The 20,940-nt window shown below is 43.3% G+C and overlaps 1 protein-coding gene across 1 annotated transcript; it reads left to right on the top strand.

Annotated features, from left to right (window-relative positions):
- Positions 1-5,533: 5,533 nt before the first annotated feature.
- LOC105665638 (putative WEB family protein At1g65010, chloroplastic) lies at positions 5,534-20,929 on the top strand. The gene is made up of 12 exons (XM_048411542.1): positions 5,534-5,630; positions 11,159-11,379; positions 13,917-14,080; positions 14,152-14,343; positions 15,318-15,610; positions 15,698-17,350; positions 17,688-17,957; positions 18,504-18,750; positions 18,921-19,082; positions 19,223-19,446; positions 19,524-19,780; positions 19,865-20,929. Exons 2-12 carry the CDS (start codon positions 11,167-11,169, stop codon positions 20,927-20,929), a joined length of 4,740 nt encoding a protein of 1,579 aa, XP_048267499.1. The 5' UTR covers positions 5,534-5,630; positions 11,159-11,166.
- Positions 20,930-20,940: the final 11 nt, after the last annotated feature.

Below are 20,940 nucleotides of genomic sequence, written 5' to 3'. Positions count from 1 at the left end.
ACAATAATAATCCCTCTCTCCCTCTGGTATAAAACCCGGTTACACGCTAACGAATTCCGTTTGACCGCCGTTTATGGAATTTTTATTCTTTTAAAGGCGAATTGCGCAGGGTGTCTGGAATCGCAGTAGACTACCGGTTAGCCGATCTCGCTTTAATTTATCGGTCAAAACGGTTTTATCGATACGACAACGATTAACCAACAGCGAGATCATCGATATAGCTCATGATCGTTCTTTTGGGGCAGGTAGAACTATACGTATTTTTTGAAACAAGTCTGTAAATATATTTTGCCGTTGATCTAGTTACTCTCGATGGTTCCTGGTATTTCTTCAAGTTATTGAAAATGTTGTTGTATTCCCTGACGTAAGTGAAGAATAATCATCGCAACGCGGAATCTGCTGCATCTCATAAACAAGCTTATCTATATCAAACAAGAGAATATTCCTAAAAATTCGTAATCGTCGCATAACGGTAAAAACGTGAATCAGGCACAATGAATGTCCGTGTGCGTGTGCGTGTTTGAAATACGTCTCGCGTATAACAGAATACTCTGTATAATTATATTCGTGTTTCTAAGATCGAGGGAAAATTACGTACCAACAACACGAGGATTCGAAATCGTTCACGAGTAACAAGCAGATAGGGGAACGCGGTTCGTGCGTTGAAGGTTCATCCTTTAACGCGGTAATACCACAAACAGACAGCCCGCGGATTAAGACAGCAACCCCTTTTGCCTTGCAATCTTTACTTACCAGTCCGCCTCCTGTGTTTACGACGTGGCGGCTAAAACCCCTTTAAAGACCGCTCGAGCCAATCGCGGGATTTGCCTCGGTCTTACCTGCGCTTACAAACTGCTTCGAGCAACGCGCGTACACGACAAGTCACGATTTCCAAGATCCCCCTTTTCCGCTCCATGCTTTCCATTCATCTCTCTGGCCAATTTTTATTCCTGGATTAAATACTCGCCGAACCGTCGCGTGTCTTTACTTTCTCCGGCGTTGTACTCTCGCGTAATCATTTATTTATTCCATGAAAACGGAAGGACACACACGCGACCAAGCTGGACGGGATCGCTGATAACGGAAACAAAAGCCGCTACCAGGAGCCACGTGAAATTATCTTAAAGACCCAACAAATGCATTTTCAGTCGACTGCGCGAGAACACACCGAGATACGCGCGATTCCGCTTCTCGATCTGAATTACAAAACGACCACCGTCTGCCGCGTGTGTCGCGTACAACTCGCCTTCTTTTCCTTTTCACCTCTTCGCCATCCGCGGATAGGTAGACGCGAATAGTGAAATTACAATCGTGAAACGATCGCGGAACCTGCGCTGGATACGCGACGAATGCATCGTCGGTGAGGTTGCGCTCTTCAGGATATCGCCGTCCAGACGAGACCGACGGGCGAGAGGACGGAGAAGATGTCCGGATGGAACATCTGACTCGACGCGGTGTAGCGGTAGATGCAAAGCGGATTACGAAGAAGTTAAAAGTATTAAAATCACGATGTATTTTAGCTGGGTGTTCGTGACGGTGCGTTCTCGAAAAAAGAAAAAAAAAGAAGAAAACGCAGTGCAGAGGGACGAAAGAGAGGAAGACGAGAAATGACAAGGGTGAGACCGGAAGGCGAGGAACGCGAAACACTGGAGTGGTATGAAGCGCAGAGAAAAGGACAGAGACCAAAGAGACCGAAAAAAGATGACTAGGGTCGGAAGGGAGGGAGGGAGGCGAAGGAGCACGAGAAACAGAGAGAAGAGCGGAGAAGAGGGAGAAGGCGGAAAAGAGAAAGGAAGAGAAAGAGAGTACGGAGTGTATAAGTGCTCCGGCTGCAGAGACGAGAGATGAAAGGCGTAGCGCGCTCGAGGACACAGATACATTTGTCAGGGAGGATACTAAAAAATAATGAAAAAAAGGAAGCAAAGAACGGGGGATGGGGGGATGAAAGAGGGTGTAGCTTGCAGACCTGCGGAATTTTCCGTTCTCTGGAGAAATCTTTTCGTTCCGTATGCCACGTTACCTTGGAAAATTGATAGCACGCGACCATGATCACCGAGTATTGGTTATCAACAAAGAGATGTTTATTTTTTAACATGCGAGCTATATCGCGATTGAAGTTGAAACGAATCCTCGATGCGACGCGATCCTCGATGGTTTTCGCCAGAATTTTCTGACGCGCGCATATTTTTCTGAATACGACGAAAAATATTTACTGCAAAAATGTGGATAACGCGCAAGCGTTTACTTCTATAACGTTTAGATACAATTTTCAGTCCATCCGACGGAGGAGAATTAAAGAACAGAGGATTATTCCTCCGGGGGTGCAAAAGGAGAAGAAGGAGGGGAAACCGGAGGGTGGTTGCAGAAGAACGGGGTGGAATTAAGCATCTCGCCTGAAGAGACTTCAAGTCACTTCAGCATCGTTCCCTTCCCTTCACGGGTACGACAAGGATTAAAATCTGCCTGCTATAGCGTCCCTCCCACCCTCGCCCTTCCAATATTAAACGGATGTTTCGATACGTCGGTGTCGATCGGTCGGTTCTTTTAAATTTTTCATCAACGCGAAACTTTTCGTCTTCGCAAACGTACATTCAGCGATACACGTACTACTTTAATAATACTTTTCATCGATAACAAGTAACAACTTCAAAGAAGACGATTCGATTTACGATTAAAAATCTACGTCCACTCGAATGAATAATTGTTAGGCGTTCGGTGTTTCAGCAACAAAACAGGCGCAAACGTCTTGCGCGATGGAATTAATAATGGGGTGTCAACGACAGCCTTGACAATCCAGGAAACGTCTATATCAGGATGGATGCGAGTGCTGCTGATTACATGCAGTTCGCACACCGCCGTCACAACGTCAAGATAGCATGATCACGTTACAACAACCCTCGATTGATGCTATCATCCCTAGTTACAAGCGTGGTTAGTCCCGATTAGGCGGAAGCATCGATCTCGCGTGTCATCGTAAGGTTTTGATATCGGTGGATGCATTTTCTGTTGGACGTAGAAACGACGAGAATATAAATTTCATTTTGACGATAGAACAGAAGAAGAATTTCCCCTCTTATCTTGTTCTTGATCGCGTTACATCGTATTTTGGCTGAAGATCGAGGAACCAATATCATTTAGGGTTCCTGCATAAACTTTGTACACGGAGACACGAGAGGTCATAGTGCGACAGGCGAGTTATGGGGTTGTAGTTCTAGGGTGGATGTGCCATGGGATCACCATAAGGTGGGATATTCCGTGAGGTTGTATCCACGCTACAGACGCATAGGACGTTCGTTTCCCCGTGGGAATTTCGGGATCACCCGTTATATCCGTGGATACCAGCAGAGCCAACGAACGACTGGAAAATAATTTGCAGTTCTCGCTCTCGTGGGGAAAATGACCAGAGACGAGTAACCTACACACACGTTTCTACGCGTATGTATCCCATCTCTACCTTTTGCTTTCGTTACTACTACTCCTTTATTTCGTTCAGACCGGCATTCCGAAGGCCGGAGATAATTGGAACGAGATTATCGAGTGCTCGCGTCGATCGATCACATCGCGATGTATTAATTATCCATTGGCCGTCTAGCGAATAAATTTTCCAAGGGAACCCATTCTACGCCAATGGCGGCCTTCTAAAAGTTTATTCAATTTTCTGGCCCGCGGTCCTATCGGTCCGAGGAGTCATAAATTTTCGCGAGATGAGAAGACGAAATTGAAACCCCTGGGAGAAGAGAAACGACGGAAAGAAAGGAAGGATCTCAGATATGTCTCGAAGGAATCAAACGAGATTTCTAAGAAGAATTCTTCTGTACGAATAGTTCACCGAGTTATCGGTTATAATTTTTCGTCAAATAAAAAACAATTAGATATCTTGCTCGTGTCGCTTGTAAAATTTCACTTGTTTCGTTACCGAATTTATTACTCTTATGCAACGGTATTTATCAACTTGCTATTAATCAGGGAAGTTGGGTTAAGAGGTAACTCGTCGTTCGAATAATAATCCCTCCATGAATATGTATATTACGTATTATATCGTACGCTAGCAATTAGCATATTAGCATATGGCGTTAGTATCGCGTAAGAAAATCAACTTTGATCCGTTCGAAGATCTTCGAAACTTCTGAAAGAAGATGGAGTCCCTCTTCGACAACGCCTCGTAAGGAAATCGAATGATATCGAATCACGAAAGGTACGTTTTTGGAAATACAGAAACATACGCCGACTAAACGTTTATAGGCACTTAGGGCAACTTTTGCTCGCGCAACGCTATATGAATAAATGATAAAGCGGTAGGAGGACGAGGGAGAGGGCTGTAGTATAAATTCCAGAAGGTTGTCCTTTCCTGCTTCTCCCAGGGGTGCACCACACCCTCTAACCACCGGTATAAGGGTTATATTTGATAGATACGGCCAGGCTAAGTGCTTATCGTATTTCGTTTAGATGCCGCTATACTTAAACCTACGATCTTTGTGAACGCTCCTTAAAAGCAGCCAGTTTGAGGGATATGTTTTGCAGGATCGTCCGACTTGAACTTGTACCAGGCTAACATTTTCACTGAACGAAAATGTATTAGCGACGAGCATGAGTCGTACTAAATAATACAATTTTTTGTTTTGTTGAAACGTGGCAAAATACTGACCAAGAAGCTTGACGATTCTCACAGGGCGGAGCAGATGAAACAATTTATAAACGTTGTGCACCTGATTAAATCCAGTGATTAAATTACGATTTTCTTTCGCGTTACAAAGAAGTTCTTGGTTTATATATTTATGACGAAATGGACAAAGTTTCGACAATGGACCAAGAACGACGAGTGTAAATTCTTTTCGTTTCGAGAGAAATAACTAATCCATTAAATACCTCACGAATTAACAACCCTGACATTGATACATGTTATTATCCATTTGGTTAAAAGCTACCTTTCAAAGAACATTACGTAGAAGACTGTTTCAAATCGATCGAGCTTCGAAGCGTGAAAAGTTGCTCTCCTACATTTTCCTGTCTATCCGTTTACGCAAAACCTATTGATAAATTGATTTTTACCAATTACTACACTTTTTACATTTCCTTAAACCATATCCTCGATTGACAATATTTCTGACATATATCTCGATTCGTAAGACATCTTGGTGCTATAGAAAGCTCTTTTACGAAAGATTAGTCTAACAAATTTAATATAATTAATCAAATAATTCACAAAGATCTCTGTCGTAATATCCTGACGATATTCCAAGCTTAATAATAAATATCCTAATACTTACGAACAAGGAGCGTATATAATTCCCTATCGAACGTTATCAGAAATTACACAATAAAATGCCGGTATTACGCGTGTGACCAGGTGGTGGCCGCAAATCTGTGGAGGATTTCGATTTGACGTTGGCGGCGCGAGAGCGAAACACACGAGAAGCAGCATAGAACGGAACGAGCTGCGAACGAAGAGATCGGGGATAAAGAAACGAGAGTAGGCTTACCCGGCTGTTCGAGATCGAAGTCGCCTTATAGTATGCCTTTTCGATGGTCGTACGAACGCCTTAAGGGATAAGGCCTCTCTTCCTTCGCCTCTTCTTTCATTCGCGCTTTCCTTCGTTTCGAAAGAAGAGCTCCGCGAAGGGCTGCATAAGGTACGTTAGTTTCGAGTCCTTCTTACGGCCCACTGGGGGCTGCATTAAAATGCCTCGAATTGTTTACTGCTCGGCCGCACGAGCACCTCGCTGTAATATCCACTGTAAACTACGCTTGGATAAAACCTTGTGAACACCCGCCATTTTTACTCTTCCTCCTCCTTCCTCATCTTCTTCTTTTCCTTTCCCTTCTTTTTCTTCTATTACGCTATCCCCTCTACCGGCTGAGTTAGCCAAGCTCTCCGTCGCGGAATTATTTATAATATTACGCGGACCCTGTACGAATGCAGGACGAAACTTTGTCTATAAAGAGCATCGTTTTTTTTTTCCGGCGAATTTCTTCCACTCTTCCTCCCCTGCGCGTTTCCCTCCGGTTTTACCCGCCATCGTGGAAGAGCAAACCGGTAAGATGCGTCGATTATGCCGACGTAGAAGTTATTTTGGCAGCGGTCCCGCGGAAACAACGAATTCGTCCGTTCGAGTGCTATTTTCTTCGTTAATCGAACCGGAAGCACCGGGCATCGAGTAACTGCAGAGCGGGTCGTGACCGAGTTCGCGTATAAATGGCTCCGAGAAATGGAATCACGACGGATAAGTCTGCAGTTTACTGGGTAACGTATTATTGACAAAATGGTTTCGAGGACGATCGAAGTGATGAAAAGGGGACGGAGCAGAGGATGAGGATGATACTCTTTGTCAAGGCAGATAACGAGGCGAACGTTATCGATGATGTTGGACGTGAGCGACGCGATGACGATCGAAAGGCACAGGATGCAGTTTACGAACGCGGGTGGATTCGTTTTTTGTCCGAACGCACGGTAGACGACGCATTTATGCCAGAAATACCAGGAAATAATGCGTTACTTTGATTTCTTTGTTTGGTGCGCAGTGCACCTTCGTGCATCTATAGAACGGTAGATCGATACTTGTTCATTCCACGCATGTAAACACCGGCTCGCGTTTTCCAACGGGCCAACGGTCGTTTTGTTAAACTCGAGCCCGAACTTTTGTCGTAAACTATACGCTTTATGCGCGGATAGAGAGAAAGCGCGGCACGCATCTGTACGAGACGATTAGGCGGTGCACGGTAAAAGAGAGAGAGAGGGTGAGAGAGGTGGAAAGAGGGCAGGAGAAACAGGAATGTGTACGAGAGAGAAAAGGAGGATTAGAACGGCATAGAACACGAGCAAACGGGACAGCGTGTATCCGAGCGAAAGAGAGAAAGGGAATGGGAAAGAGGAAACGAAGGGTGTACCGGGGGTTGGTTTCAATTAGGAGGCAGTAACTCTCCCAGGCATTGTTCATTTCACTCTAGATTTGTATTCCCCGTTTGTTTGTTCCCTTTGCATTTGCGTTAACCTGAGCAAAAGCGAGCCGCCACGCGTGTATACGCAATCAATCAGAGCGGAAAAGACGGGACTGGGGAGAGAGAGAGAGAGAGAGAGAAAGATCGCGTGATCATTCCGCTCGGCATCATCATTCTGACTTTTCTTCCTCAAAAATACCGGTACGATGTCCGTTTGTTCGGAAACGAAGCGCAGAAATGAGTTGGAAATGGGTTGATGAGACGCTAAATGTCCCGATCACCAACCTTTCCAAACACAATCACGCGATAATAATGCAAACTTGCGAATCTCTTTTATACGTTCCTACGTATCATGGAATTTACAGTAATTCTTTAATGTGTTTGTAACTATAGAAAATTCTCGTGAATATATCGTACGTCTGATATTAGGTTGTCCGAGAAGTGTCTTTCTTTCGCAAACGTGTTTTTTCCAACAGTGCACCTTTGTACAAACGCGAAACCAAGTCTGTGAAATGTCGCGGTGTTTATTTCAACAGAACAAAATGATATAAAAATAATATAAAACAAAAAACATTGTGCGTCTATTTCCTTATAAAACGAAAGAAACTTTTCGGACAACCTAATACAAGAGATACGTTGAAATTTCATTAGCACCGTAACGAGATACAAGCGTCGTGGTCATATCGATAAATGCGCTTACGAAAAGTTTCTGTAATTGTTCAAATACTTTCGTATGACTCTCGATGAGAATAGTCGTACGAAAGAAAATCGGTGGAAGGTGTTTGGAACGATTTGGTTAAGTCCAAGCGTTAAATACGACCTCCAGGAAATTGCTTAAAATGTGTACATTTCGTTATATACTCGTTCATCTATGGCGTACGGGGAAACTAATATAGAGACTTATACGCTATTTTATGCGTTTATAGTAGGCGCCTTGGGTTTGAATATTTGCTCGCGAGGGCTGCGAGCCTCGTAACGAAATTCTCGACTAACTTCGTTCGCTACCATCTCGCTTGCTCCTCGTTCTTCCCATTCTAACTCGTAAGAAGTTTCGTTTACGTCCATATGCCGAAATAAACTGAATTTCAACCAGTCATTATTCGTTGGATCGTGAGCGCGCAGTATGCTTCAACGTATTTCTCGCCACTGGAATAAATTGCAAGCCGGCAACCTTCTTGCAAAGATTTACCTTCGCTATTGCTAAAAATCATCCATTAATAACAATAAACCAATGTCCAAATGCAATACTTGCTAGTTTCAACGGTGAAAACTCACAAAAGATATGCAAAGTATGGTACACGTTACAACATTTTGTAGGGAAAACAATTCTCCATCAAGGTTCCATCCTTTTTTTAAAATTATCTTCACAAAGGTATCGCATAAATATCCGCCATCTATTTATGAGCTATGGCGTTAACGTTGACACGCTTTCGCGCGTTGATAAATCGAGGAGCCAGCGAGCGCAAGAATCGAAGCACGATAGAAACGAAGTATCGATTGCTCGAGGCGAAACAGTCGGCGTGCAACTGGAATTTGTTATGCGAAACGTCAACGTACATGATTTGTCTGGCACATCGTGACGTAAATCGATCCCGCCAACATTATCACCGATGACGTACGCGTTTCTACGTATTTCGGAACGAGGTTGCTCGTTCGAAGATCCTAGCGATAAAAGCAGCACCAGGTAATCGTATTGTTATCAGTTAAATCTTCCGCTATCTCTACCTCTCCGACTACGATCCGACATTCTCGCTCTACCAATAGAATTACAAAATTTCGTTTTCTAATTAAGACGCGTAACATTCGTGAGCCGAAATTAATAGTCGCAACTCGAAACAACTCCTTAAACCTGGCGACTGCTCTCGTAAACGAGATCTTGGCAAATAGAGATGGAAAGAGAAAGAGAGAGAGAGAGAGAGAGAGAGGGAGATTGCGAATGACTAACAAACCTGGCGAAATGAAAGCGAAAGCATTTTACGGGAGAATCAATTCTCGCCATGAACGTACGGCCAAGGTAGTCGAGATTACTCCTTGTCCTCTGATTCTGCTGATCTTTTCTACCCGCCTGCGAATCAGAGAGCCTACCAAACCGTAGCTTCTTCTTTGCTTTACATCGAAACGGCAAGTTATCAAGGCTAATTTTTCGCCTTTGTCGCATCCCTCGGTGGCCACCAGCCGGTTTGTTACTCGTGTTTAGCCAGCACTGTTTTTAATAACCTAATGGCTCTTACGCGGTACATTATGTCGGATAGCATCCCTTCTCTATCCGCTGAACAACCCCCTGGTACACCTCCCTTTGCAGCTTCTTTCTTTTTCGGTTTTTTTTTCTTTTTCTTTTTGCTGCCTTCGCTCTTTTATTTGCGATTTTTTTTTCGTTGAAACGACAAAAATATCCGGCCCTTTCTCGATCCTGCGACTTGCCCGCTTGCTTACTTGCTCGCGGCATGCAAAACTTTTGTCTGAGCAAAAAAGGGTGGAAGGAACGTGTGGACGTGGAACGGGAGAAGATTGAGAGAAAGGGAGACGGTAAAGAGAGTAGCTTTCCTCGAACCGAACAAAAATCTTTTACGGTTCCGACTCCCTCTTTATTCTCGTTCGAACGATCGGCCGAGAAAGAAACGATCGCTTAACTCTTCATTCTTTGCGTTTTCATCGGCAGGAAATTCACCGTGCTCCCTGTTTTCGCGCTGATAACAGGGGGACGAAGCCACCGAATCTCTTCCTGTAATTAGCCCCAAGAGACTACGAACCGCGTCATCGAAACGTTTAAATCGATCCTTACGGTTTACGCTCGTCTTACGGAGATTCTTTAACCCTTTTCTACGTAGAAATATCGTCGATAGACGAAACGAGAATTTCGTGAAACACGACCATCGTCAACGAACGATTTCAGGATTTCAATCGAGTTTCAGATGTAGGAATCTTCAACTTTACGTACAATGGTCAGACTAGTATATCGCGAGATATGGTTAATGTAACAACGAAAAAAATAAGAAATCTGCTACCTATATTACGATATGTAGCTTTATCATCTATTGGAATCTACGATTTATAGAAATGTAGCCGTAAGGTCAAAGGAATTTTCGTTTTTAATTTCGTAAAACGTAATTGATAAAAGTTGTCAATTTAGTCCGCGGAAGATGAAACGTAATGAATGGCCAATGTCATAACGGAAATATTAAAGAGAGAGATTTCGCGATTCGAATATTGAAAGCGACAGATTGGCGATATCCAGTCCGGTGGTGAAATTCAGTGATGCAAAATGGGGAGGAATCATCGCCAGAATTATTCCCATTGAAAATCTTCTGGTCCGAATAACTGCACAGCCCTCTTCGCTGTGAAATAGCTTCGTTCGTTTCAAATTACTTGCCCTATTTTCCTTTGTCTTGTCTCACATTTTGCGGCGTGGCCGGCCTTTCCTCGCACGTACCTCGGCCAGCCTCCATACAACGTTAATTTAGTAACCACCCAACTCGAATGGCAACGACTTTCCGTCAGACTCTCTGGAAATTACCCTTGTAAAATTAACTGCGACCCTGTTGGATATTAATTCCAGGATTGAAAGCAAGCGTTCTGGCCAAACGATACGGCCCGAAACCTTCCTCTACGTTTCCCTTATCGAACGTCTGTCCTGCTTTCCAAAGCTTTGCCACGAGCTTTTCAACCGCCAGCCGAAAAGTCGAACGCAACGAACTGGCGTTTTTCTCTTAAGCGAAAAGTCGGTTGATTACGATTCAGCCAGCGCGGGACCGGTGATATTTTACTTCTTTTCGAGGCTTTACGATCCGACGTTTTTAATTTCCCCCGTGTGCCTAAAGAAAGAACGGCCGAAATGCAAATTGTGACAGCAAAGTTATGTGCACCGTGGAATTAATGACTTTCTCGGATCGGCTCTTAATAGGCCGTTATGCACTTCCAGTCAGTCGTACGCGTGCACGAATTCGTTAAGCGTCGGCCGGCCGATTCTAACGAAATTGAATTATATCCGCGAAACGAGAACAAACTACGATAGAATCCAAACTGGAAGCGAGGCAAAACTGTTAACTCTCGGTTAATTATCGCGGTTAATTACGATTATTATACTTTGGATATCTCATACTTTGTTAGAGTGGCTTGTGAAAGCGTTCGAACGTTTTATACGAAACATTTTCAGAAATTAACATTGCAATGAGACGCGTGTAACTTTAACGCGAACGAAATTCTACTGTACGTCTAATCGCAGGTAGAACAATGAGGACGATCGTGTTCACGGCTTGTCCGCTGGATAATCGTCGTCGTCCGTCGCTCTTAATTTACGTCATCTTGGCCGTCATCTTGCCGATCCACGTATCAGCCGAAGCTCAAAAGAACGAACACGGGAACACGTACGTGAACCCAGGATTCTCGAAGAACATGGAGGAATCGAAAGTTTCCATTGTCGACGGCGAGAACAAGGATTCGAAGGTAAGTGAATCGACCGATTCTCCGGTGAAGCGACTAAGTAAGTAAATTCGTGGTGCGATCTCGATCTGCCGGTGGAAACAACAGGGATAGATTCTTAAAGAGCAAAAGGAAAGATCCGTGTCCAGCGATGGATAACCGAAAGGACGAGTGTCTGCTGATAGCATAGCAGAACGCGGTCGACGTGGCAAACTCTGGACGACAGGCGTTTCCTTTCGGACGCGTTTTAATATCTCAAGCATTAATTTCTTTTCGTGGAAAACACACTGGCCGTCTTGCTTTGTCTTCTCGCGTCTCTGCTCTGTCTCTCCTGTTCCCTCCATGGCCGATTCGTCCTTACGCCGGATGACAAAATGACAAAGGGGTGGTCGCCCCGGGCCAGCGATATTACCGTTTCCGTTTCGGAACTATGCGAACTGTCTACAGCCCTCCAGCCCGCGTATCCAGGCCGAAAACGTCTCGTGATTGATTATGCTCGCCGTACTTTTGGCTCCTCTGCCGCCCTCCACGGAACGCGATTGATGGAGAGCTTGCGAGAGGAACGCCGCTCGGCAAACGATCTAGATATCGTTAGTACGTCTTTCAGGAGAGAAGACACGCTGGCCTAGACTTTCGTTAAAATACAACGCCACGACCTAAATGTTACGGTAAAATCGAGGCTGGACTTTGTGGCTCGACATGAAAGGTAAATTAAGAAGAACGACAAGTTGTCTGAGTTGGCTATACGTTAATATTTTACAATTCGATCGTGAAATTTGCCCAGAATAATTATCTTGTATACTATACGGACGCTGTTAGTCTTTAATATATTCGGGGTGTTTCAAAAGTTTCTTTCGTTTTACGTGGAAATAATAAACGCACAACGTTTTCTCTTTTATATTATTTTATCGAATTACGTACGATCCATTTAGTTCGAAAGGAACAAAATTCAATTAACATTTAATCATATACAAGAACGAATCTCCTGTCTTTTTTTCTTAAATTGAATATCAATGGCCCTACAAACCTGCTCGAGCAATGAGATCGAGAAATCGATAGAAAACGACACTGACCAGTCTAATTTCTTAGAGACTCTAGAAATATCTACCTATATCGAAATCCAGCGTCCAGGAGTTTCAACAATTTTCAAGCAATCGCGGCCGAACGTTAAAGCTCAGTTTCACGGTGCACGGGACGAAACCGATAACAGAAACGCGTAATCCCGGTAGGTTGCAAATGGAAGGGAGGGATCTCCATAACGTTCAACAAGTGATCATAGGGAAGTATCCTGTTTCATTTGGAGACCGCGACGAGAATGATTAAAGATACCGGAGAGGATTTCAGCGGACGAGAACAACAACGAAATTTCTGTGACGTTCCACGGGCAAACAGTCGTTTCTGACAAAAGAAAGAAAAGAAGAAAAAAAAAAGAAAAACGAAGGCGTAGGGCAAAGTATATTAAAACGGGACTTCATTAAGTTCCGCAGGAACATAGGAGTAACGAGAAAAAGAGAAGAACATGGTGAGAAACGGAGAGTGGAAAAAACGGACAGAGGTTGAGCATAGCAGCCGCAGACGTGGAGCTCGGTCGCGGAGGGAACTGAAAGAGGAAGATGGCGAGTGTTTATTTAGTTAAATGCCGCGCGTAATTGGGTGTAAGACTTTTTTGTTCGGCGTCGAGGCGACGGTCGTAGCGTTGTACGAAAAGGGCCAACTCTGACTCTGGTAGGACAGCACAGGGTGACGGCAAACCCCTAGCGTTTCCACGGCCGAGCTTTCCACCCCTTTTTCCGCGTGCTGGCAGCCACCTGATGGCTGGCTGGCACAAGGGCCCGCCGGGAATGAGATGCAGATTGCCAGAGGCCACTTCAGGCGCTAGAGGGAGTGAATTTTTAATAACACCGTGGCCGTATCCGCGGCCCCGCGCACGTTTCTCCACGTAGAATCCCATTGTCTTGGCTGCGTCTCGCACGCGCTGGCAAAAGGACGAGAGTCGTACGATGCGTAACGGAAAGCGCACCCGGTATTATTATAGGAGGAGAATTGTCAGCGACAAGACACGCCACCACGAGAGACCACAGCGGGTAGAACGTAGAACGTCGCTTTCGTCGACGTTAAATAAAGCTTAACGCACTAGCTCTTAACGGTGGTATAGTCGGGATAATGGTATGATAGAAATACTGCTAGGAACACGGGGCCAATTCAACAAGCTCACGCCTACGTTCATGCATTATCATTCTTTCTCAAGTTTATTTGCTTTTTCCCTTTTTATCGACATTTCTTCTTTCTTTCTTTCGTTCGCTATCGCAAAACGAGTGGTTTACTTATAGCGGAGTTCAGCGTGTGTAGGTTTGACCGTATACAGTTTTTTTACTTACTTTTGGTACTTTTGTATTGCATGTTTTGAAAAACATTGGTAAATTGCTGAAAATAAGAACAGTATCTTGTAACAAATTTCTGTTGACGCTTCGACACTGCTGTATGTTAATGGAATAAAAAATAAGAATCGACCCTGGTCTACTCTTACGCAGACTTTTCCTATACTATCATTGATCTCGCAGGCGAAATCTAGCGAGGATCAGCGAGACGAAGAGTCGGCTAAATCCACAGACGAGAACAGTCCAGCATTAAATAAGTTCCTACAAGATGTTCTGAAGGCTCAAACCGATTTAAAGTGGATAGATCAAGCACTGCGTGATGTTAATCGCGAGAAGGATTGGAAGAAGTGAGTTGACTAATGAAAATCACTAACCGATACATCATACCTCACGAATAATGAATTAAACATCTGTGAAGGAACAGTCAAAACGTTAATAAATTACGCGAGAAAAGAGACTCTAGCGAGAACTACGAAACTACACGGCAGTTGAATAGAAATACGTACAGAGATGAAAATCCTCTGGAACTTTCCCACAGATTGCGTTTTGATAATGACATGACGTTCGAGAGGAACGTCGATCTCGATGACGTCGATGCGTATGAAAAGGGGTATCGTATTTCTGTTATTAAAATATTCTAACAAGGGGAACCCGGTGAATGATAAAAATCATGCCGTGCCTTGAGAGTTACAAATCCGAATGAACAATTTTTTGAAAATATCACTTTCTTACGTAATTTTCGCAAAAAGCCGATTTCTTCGACGAAATTCTCTCGCAGACTCATAAGCCTCGAGACACAGAGAAATTTTTATTTCAACTACTTCTAATAGATCGGAAATAAATCGGAAATAGATCGGATAAAAGGGTTGATTTCTCCCTTAAAGTAAAAGATGAACATTTGCGCGAAGCTTCATGAAAATCGGCGTGTATCAGTCACCGGGGTTTCCTCGTAAGTATTATCGGTCCTATATTAAAAGCATCTGCGCGATTCTTGTAGAAAGAAAAGAAAAGAAGTTCATCTTTCTCCGGCTGATGACAAAGAAACGATAGACAATCAGATTCGGAAAAACTGGTCCAATACGAAGGATCTTTGTTCTCTGAGCGACTGGCTGAACTCGTACAAAAACTCAGGAAACGAAAAGGATAAATTTGAGGATCGATGGATCCACGATTACGACGCCGGTCGAAAAAATAGACTTAGTACGATCTAATTTCGATGTATTTGGTTATCCTGAAAGGTTCCGCGGGTTTAAGACGTCCAAGCTGAGAGAACGCGAATGTGAATTTGAATGTAGAGTTTTAATGTTTTTATTTAAAATTTGCTCATCGACTAAAAGTCAACCAGTCACTGTTTTAAACGAAACTGTGTAACTAAGCTGACGATGACGAGTATACTGGTTTTATTTTTTTAATTTTATTACTGACAGGGCTCGTCATAGCACAAAACATTGTCATTTCTTCGTGACGAGTACACTCGTGAAAAATAGCTAACTGATTAAAATGAGACACGGCAGAAACTAGGACAATCTTCAGGATGCTCTACTATCGATTTTGACTTTAAACGGTTGAAACGATAAAAAATTAAATAGATTCTTTGGACGGTGACAAAGAAGCAAACACAGAAGCGGGTAGCGCGTTGATCGTGAGAAATCAACGAGCCGAAACGAAGAAGAACGAGGCGACGTCGCTGGAATCTCTCAGAGAAACGATATTAGAACTAAAAAAAAGCCTGAATGAAACTGACAAAAAACGGCGCGAGAATTCCAAAAATTTGGATACTTTGAGTGTTAAAGAAAAGCAGAGCAACAAGCAGGAACAGAAGAAGCGAACTGCTGGTGGAAGAAGCAACTACCAAAAAAGTGAAAACGACGACGAAAGTATAAAGAAAAGCGTTTTAATTTGATAAACACGTGCTTGAGAAGCAGGTAGAAAGAAAGTTAGCTTAAAATGTTGCATCTTTTCAGGAAACTTCGGCTGGTGGGAAAGTCTAGGAGCAGAAAGGTTGAATTTAAAAAAGCGTGAGCCAAGCACCGAGGATCTTGATGAGAAGAATGCTCATCTGAAAGTGTGGAGAACGAAGAGGACTGGAGTTAATAACGACGATGGTAACCCGAAACTCTTTCATAGAGCGGGGTTTGGGGACCCGTACCTTGAAGAGGACACGCTAAAAGAGCTTCATGACCGTAAAAGACGTAGCAAAGGAACGCCGTCAGATGAGAAACGTCATTTAAACGAAGCTCAGGATGGAAACAAGTCGGCAGCTGATGAGAAAAATTCCATAAAAATATCAAAGACATCTGGCTGCGGCGTCGCGGATGCTTCCGTTAAAATAGAATCTTTGTCGAATGATTTGCAAGCGAGGAACGCTTTCGAACGTGAGAGCGAATTAACGAATAATCCGGCAGATACCGCGGCTTCCGACGTCTCAAAGGCGGCCACGGATGAGAGTAAAAACACGGAAACAGGCGGAAATTGCGAACAATCGGATCTATCGCGGGAAAATCAGAACGCGATGGAAAACAAGTTGATGAAGAACAAAGAAAAGGGTGAAAGTCCCGAGGGAAATTCTTTGCAAACCTTCGAATCCACGGCGAATGAACTGCAGGCTGCTTCGTCTACCGAAACCTCGAATCAAGAAAATGTCGGCTCGAGCAAGGGAGAACAGGTGATCAAAGTCTTTGAACCTCAGAGGCATTTGCGCGAAGACAACGAACGGACAAAAGAAGTCGAAGAAACCAACGACGAGCACGAAGAATCGTCTCCGCAGGTGAGGAAGTCTGCCAAAGATTCAGGAAATATTAATATCCTGTTCAAGTCAGAAAACAAGAATCTGATCGAGTTCAGTAACGCGGATGACGATAAAAAATTACCGCACGGTGGTCAATCGCCGTTTGTGTTGAATATAGTTGACGTGAAGAAGAAGACGATCGTGGAGAACGAGCAGAAAGGTGGAAAATCGGTTTCGATGCTTTACAACATGAAGTTACACACGTCGCAGGTCGATAAGCCTGTCGAAGGTGCGAATAAACGAGATGCAGAGCCGAGAAACGACGAAGTTCCGGTTGGTAGCGTGGTGCTTGATTTTCGGAAGAATAAACTTAAGGAAGTGCCATACGAAGACACGCCCGCGTCTACGAACACGATGAAAGAAAGGAACGTGGATGAGAAACGACTTGAGAACTCTGCAGACCTCGACAAAGGAACGGAACAAAGCGGCGTCAATGAAGAAGGAACTCGAAACTGGTTCGGAGAGGCAGCTCGTAATCAGATGGCTATGAACGTCGATCACGGTGCAGCTGAGAAATGTAATGACCTAGGCGGAAAGGATAAATTTACGAACGCAGAGGGGCGGTTTAACGACAATAAAGAGAAGGGAGACTCCGTTCAGGGATCTAATAAGGAGGCAGAGTCGAACGGAGCGAATAAAGAAGCAAGCAATAAGAAATATAGAGAAATATTCATAATGACCAATGGAATGGACGATAGGATAATGAATGATAAATATGGTCAGAGAAGAATATTGCAGTATATGGAGTACTCCAACGACGATGTCGAAGATGCCGATGCGAATTACAGTGACAAAGAGGAAGAGGAAAATCAACATCAGGCTGCTGCAGGTAAAACTATCGTCGAGCTTTTATTTCGTACTTTTGTCGTCACGTATATTTATTTTTTCGCTTAGTTTCTATAATTGTCAAGTCTCAAATAAAATTTAAAAAAATTAATGAACTATAAACTTCTTTAGAATTTATTTATACGACAAAATAACACGAACGTTAATTTAATTACGTTTTTTCTGTAATATTTATACAACCTCCTGTAACGAGCCAAATCATTGAACGTGGATCGACTCGGTTGACCTGGAAGTATCTAACGTAAACGCTGTTTAAACGAAAAGGAAATTGATGCTAGAGAAAGAAAAACAGGAACTAAACGTTTATGGATTATTTTCAGAAAAAAGCGACGCAGCAACACGAAGGAAAGAACGAGCAGCGTACAGCGACAAAAAGAAAGATAAAGTGAATCTGTTGATTAAAGAGAAAATCGACAAAAAGAAGAAACCTCGCCAGAGAAAAAGACGTAATCCGAGTGTAATTGAATACTACGATTACGATAGCAACCTCGAGCAGCAGGATCACGAATCGTTGTCACCGACAAGCGAGCAACAGCGAAGTAAAAACAATTATCAAGACAAGAGCGCCATCGAATCCGACGCGGGACCTGGTAATCACGCGTGCACTTCCCCATCGAAAAACTAACGACAAAACTGCTAGAATCTTATGTAGTAAAGTTTCGCCAGATTTCCAATAATCCACTCAAATCATCGATTCGATATCACCAGGTTGGGCTATGAGTTAAGGTGAATGTGTGTCTTGACGAATACGTCGCAGCAATTAAACACGAAGATGTCGGCAGAAGAATATAGTAAATCAAACTTTTCATGTTCACGGAGGCACAATTTTTAAATTGAATATGTTGTCAGGAGTTTTATATAGCAAACTGCACTCTCTTTATACGATTTTAATATCAAATATATGTAAATTTTTACCACTTCCTTGAATATTTCACAGATATCTTTTCTGTATAATATATTTGTTGTATTTTTATAAATACAAAGAGATGGAAGCTAAGTATCTAACAGCAGATTTTTACGTGGCGTTTACCTACATTCATTTCGGATGTTTTATTCGTCACAGAGCACGCATTCGCTGTAGCCATAGTCGCAGACGAATCACGCTAGAGCTCATGTCTCTATTCGTCATGTCGTAGTCGTAGACGGACAGAGCGGCGAAAAATGTAAACCACCTATGACGGAAATCAAGGACGAGCAAGACGAGGCGATACGAAAGGAGATGAAACAGAAGGAAAAAACGGGGAACAGAGTGCCGGTGCAGCAATTCCTTAATCCGGCTGGAATAGAAAGGAACGTAACGAAGAAATCAGCGGCGACCTTATCGACGAAAGCTAAATTCGCGAAAGAGGAAGGATCCTCCAGCAACCAACGACTGGGATCAAGGTGAAGACAACGTGAACAGCATTAGTCGCGAGAGGTCAGCGGTAAATTCTCGAACGAAAAATAGTAGAATCAATCAAATAAATGACACACTGACCTGCGTGATCGTGATATTGGTGTATACTTACGCGAGAAATTTTTAAGCTCAAGTAATGATCTTAGTATGTTGATAGGTTAAACGAACCGGTGGTGGGAAACGAAGACAAGTTTTTAGACGCTGACACGAATAACGAAATGATACTAAATCCGGCAAAGTATATTCTCAAAGTGGATACAAATTCGGATCCCGGAGCAATCGACGATTTCTGCGATGATATCCAATATCTGGATGAAAAGTATGCTATCCTAATTGGCCCTAGAAATTTCTTCGTCTCAGTATCGTTTAGCTTTGATTTTAGTCGTCTGAACGCCTCGTTACTGCATTCGTTCTGTACAGTATTCTCCGTTATAAATATTTTATTCTCGTGTCCGCTAGAAAAGAAATAGCGCCTGACAACGTGGAACCACTGTACGAAGAGTTAAAAAAAATATACGACTGGAACGAGGACGAGACAAAAGTAAAACCTCGAATAAAGGGAGATCAGAGGATGTATCACGAATCTTACGGCAAAGTAGATCCCATCGATAGAATAGCGGGCGAACCGTTTAAAGATCAAGTCGAGCCTCCGCAAGTTCGCGATGATCCAACTAAAACATCCGGTAAACGTCGCTGAATCGAATTCCATCGCATGGAATCGGCGCGACTCACGTCGATCATGTTCGATTTTGCTGTTCAGTTTCCAGCCCCAACTTATCGCCTCTTTTGCTCGTTTACACTGGATCAGGGAAATCCGAAATTGGCGAAAGAACGTATCCAGCCGAATCATCTGGCCGGCATGAAAGCCACGCCGCGAACGTTTCCCGAAGTAATTATTTTGCTCTTAAAAGCACAGACGATATGTTTAAAGGCGGGTCGGAGCAAAGTAACAGCACCGGGGAAAAATTACGAGGACCTAGCGCTATCGGAACGACCGGTGAATGGCAAACACAAAAGGTAAAAAACGAGTAAAATCTAAGCATTTCCAATAAATTATTGGCCCGACTTACTTTCTTTCGCTCTATAAACCTTGAATCACAGGTGAGCGGAGTGAGAAACGGCGGGGCCAAAGGAAAAGATGCCGTGAGCTGGTCATTAACGGGCCAGAAGCAATATATTGACACAGATTCGCGTTCTCCTTACGAGAACCGTAAATATCTGGAATCACAGGTTCCACGTGGATGGGAGCACGTCCAAAATATAGATCGCGTGAAACAGACGATCGTTAGCTCTAAGGACCTGCATGAATCTTTTGTCGAACCCCTGGAATGGATCGACGATTTCGACAAAGACATAAGGGTCAGACTCAGCAGAAGCTTGAAAACCATCGATTCGAACACCCTTGCATATATTGAATCTGGTACAACGAAATATGAAAAGAGCCCGGTTAATGGTTTCATCGATAGGGCTCCGATTGAAAATGGAACGACGTTAAAGACTGAAGATTCCACCAAGGTTGCTCTCGTTACCCATCCGCCTTTAGATATTCAACAATTATTTCAAGATGATAGAAGAACGAAAAGGGAAGTTGGGACTCTTTATGATACGTATGACGATGACGAGGATCGACGTAATCGCGATTCCGAGAGAATGGACTATGATCTATATTCGAGCGATAAAGAAAAGGCGAGCGACAATTTTCAGCTATTAAACTCGTACGATGACACAGATGATGAGAATCAGGAGCTATTTAACTCGAAGGATGTTGAGGAATATGACTACTTAGACGATGACGGGGACGATTACGGCGGCATTGTTAGAAACGCAGATTCAAAAAGAAAAGAACATGCCGTTAAGAAGAAGAGTTATGGTAAAGCGTTGAAAAAAAGGAAAAAGGAAGATCATGCCGCCAAGTCGAATAAGAATCGCAGAAAACGAAGACATCGCAAGAACAAAAAGATGACAACAAAGAAACGTAGTAAAAAACATAAGAAAGGTACATCGAAGAATGGAAACCATCATACTAACATTAAAAAAAGCAAGATTACGCAGGACGAAGAGAAAGCTCATAACGGAGGAGAGGAACATCACGATAGAATTAAAGAAGAAGATGTAAGTGATCGAGTGAGATTTTTTCAAAAATGCGAACGATATAACAAGATATAGCGTGTAATTTA

The sequence above is a fragment of the Bombus terrestris genome, chromosome 13 (genome assembly GCF_910591885.1).
Source record: "Bombus terrestris chromosome 13, iyBomTerr1.2, whole genome shotgun sequence".
Taxonomy (NCBI): domain Eukaryota; kingdom Metazoa; phylum Arthropoda; class Insecta; order Hymenoptera; family Apidae; genus Bombus; species Bombus terrestris.
This window is presented reverse-complemented; position numbering and strand designations above follow the sequence as displayed.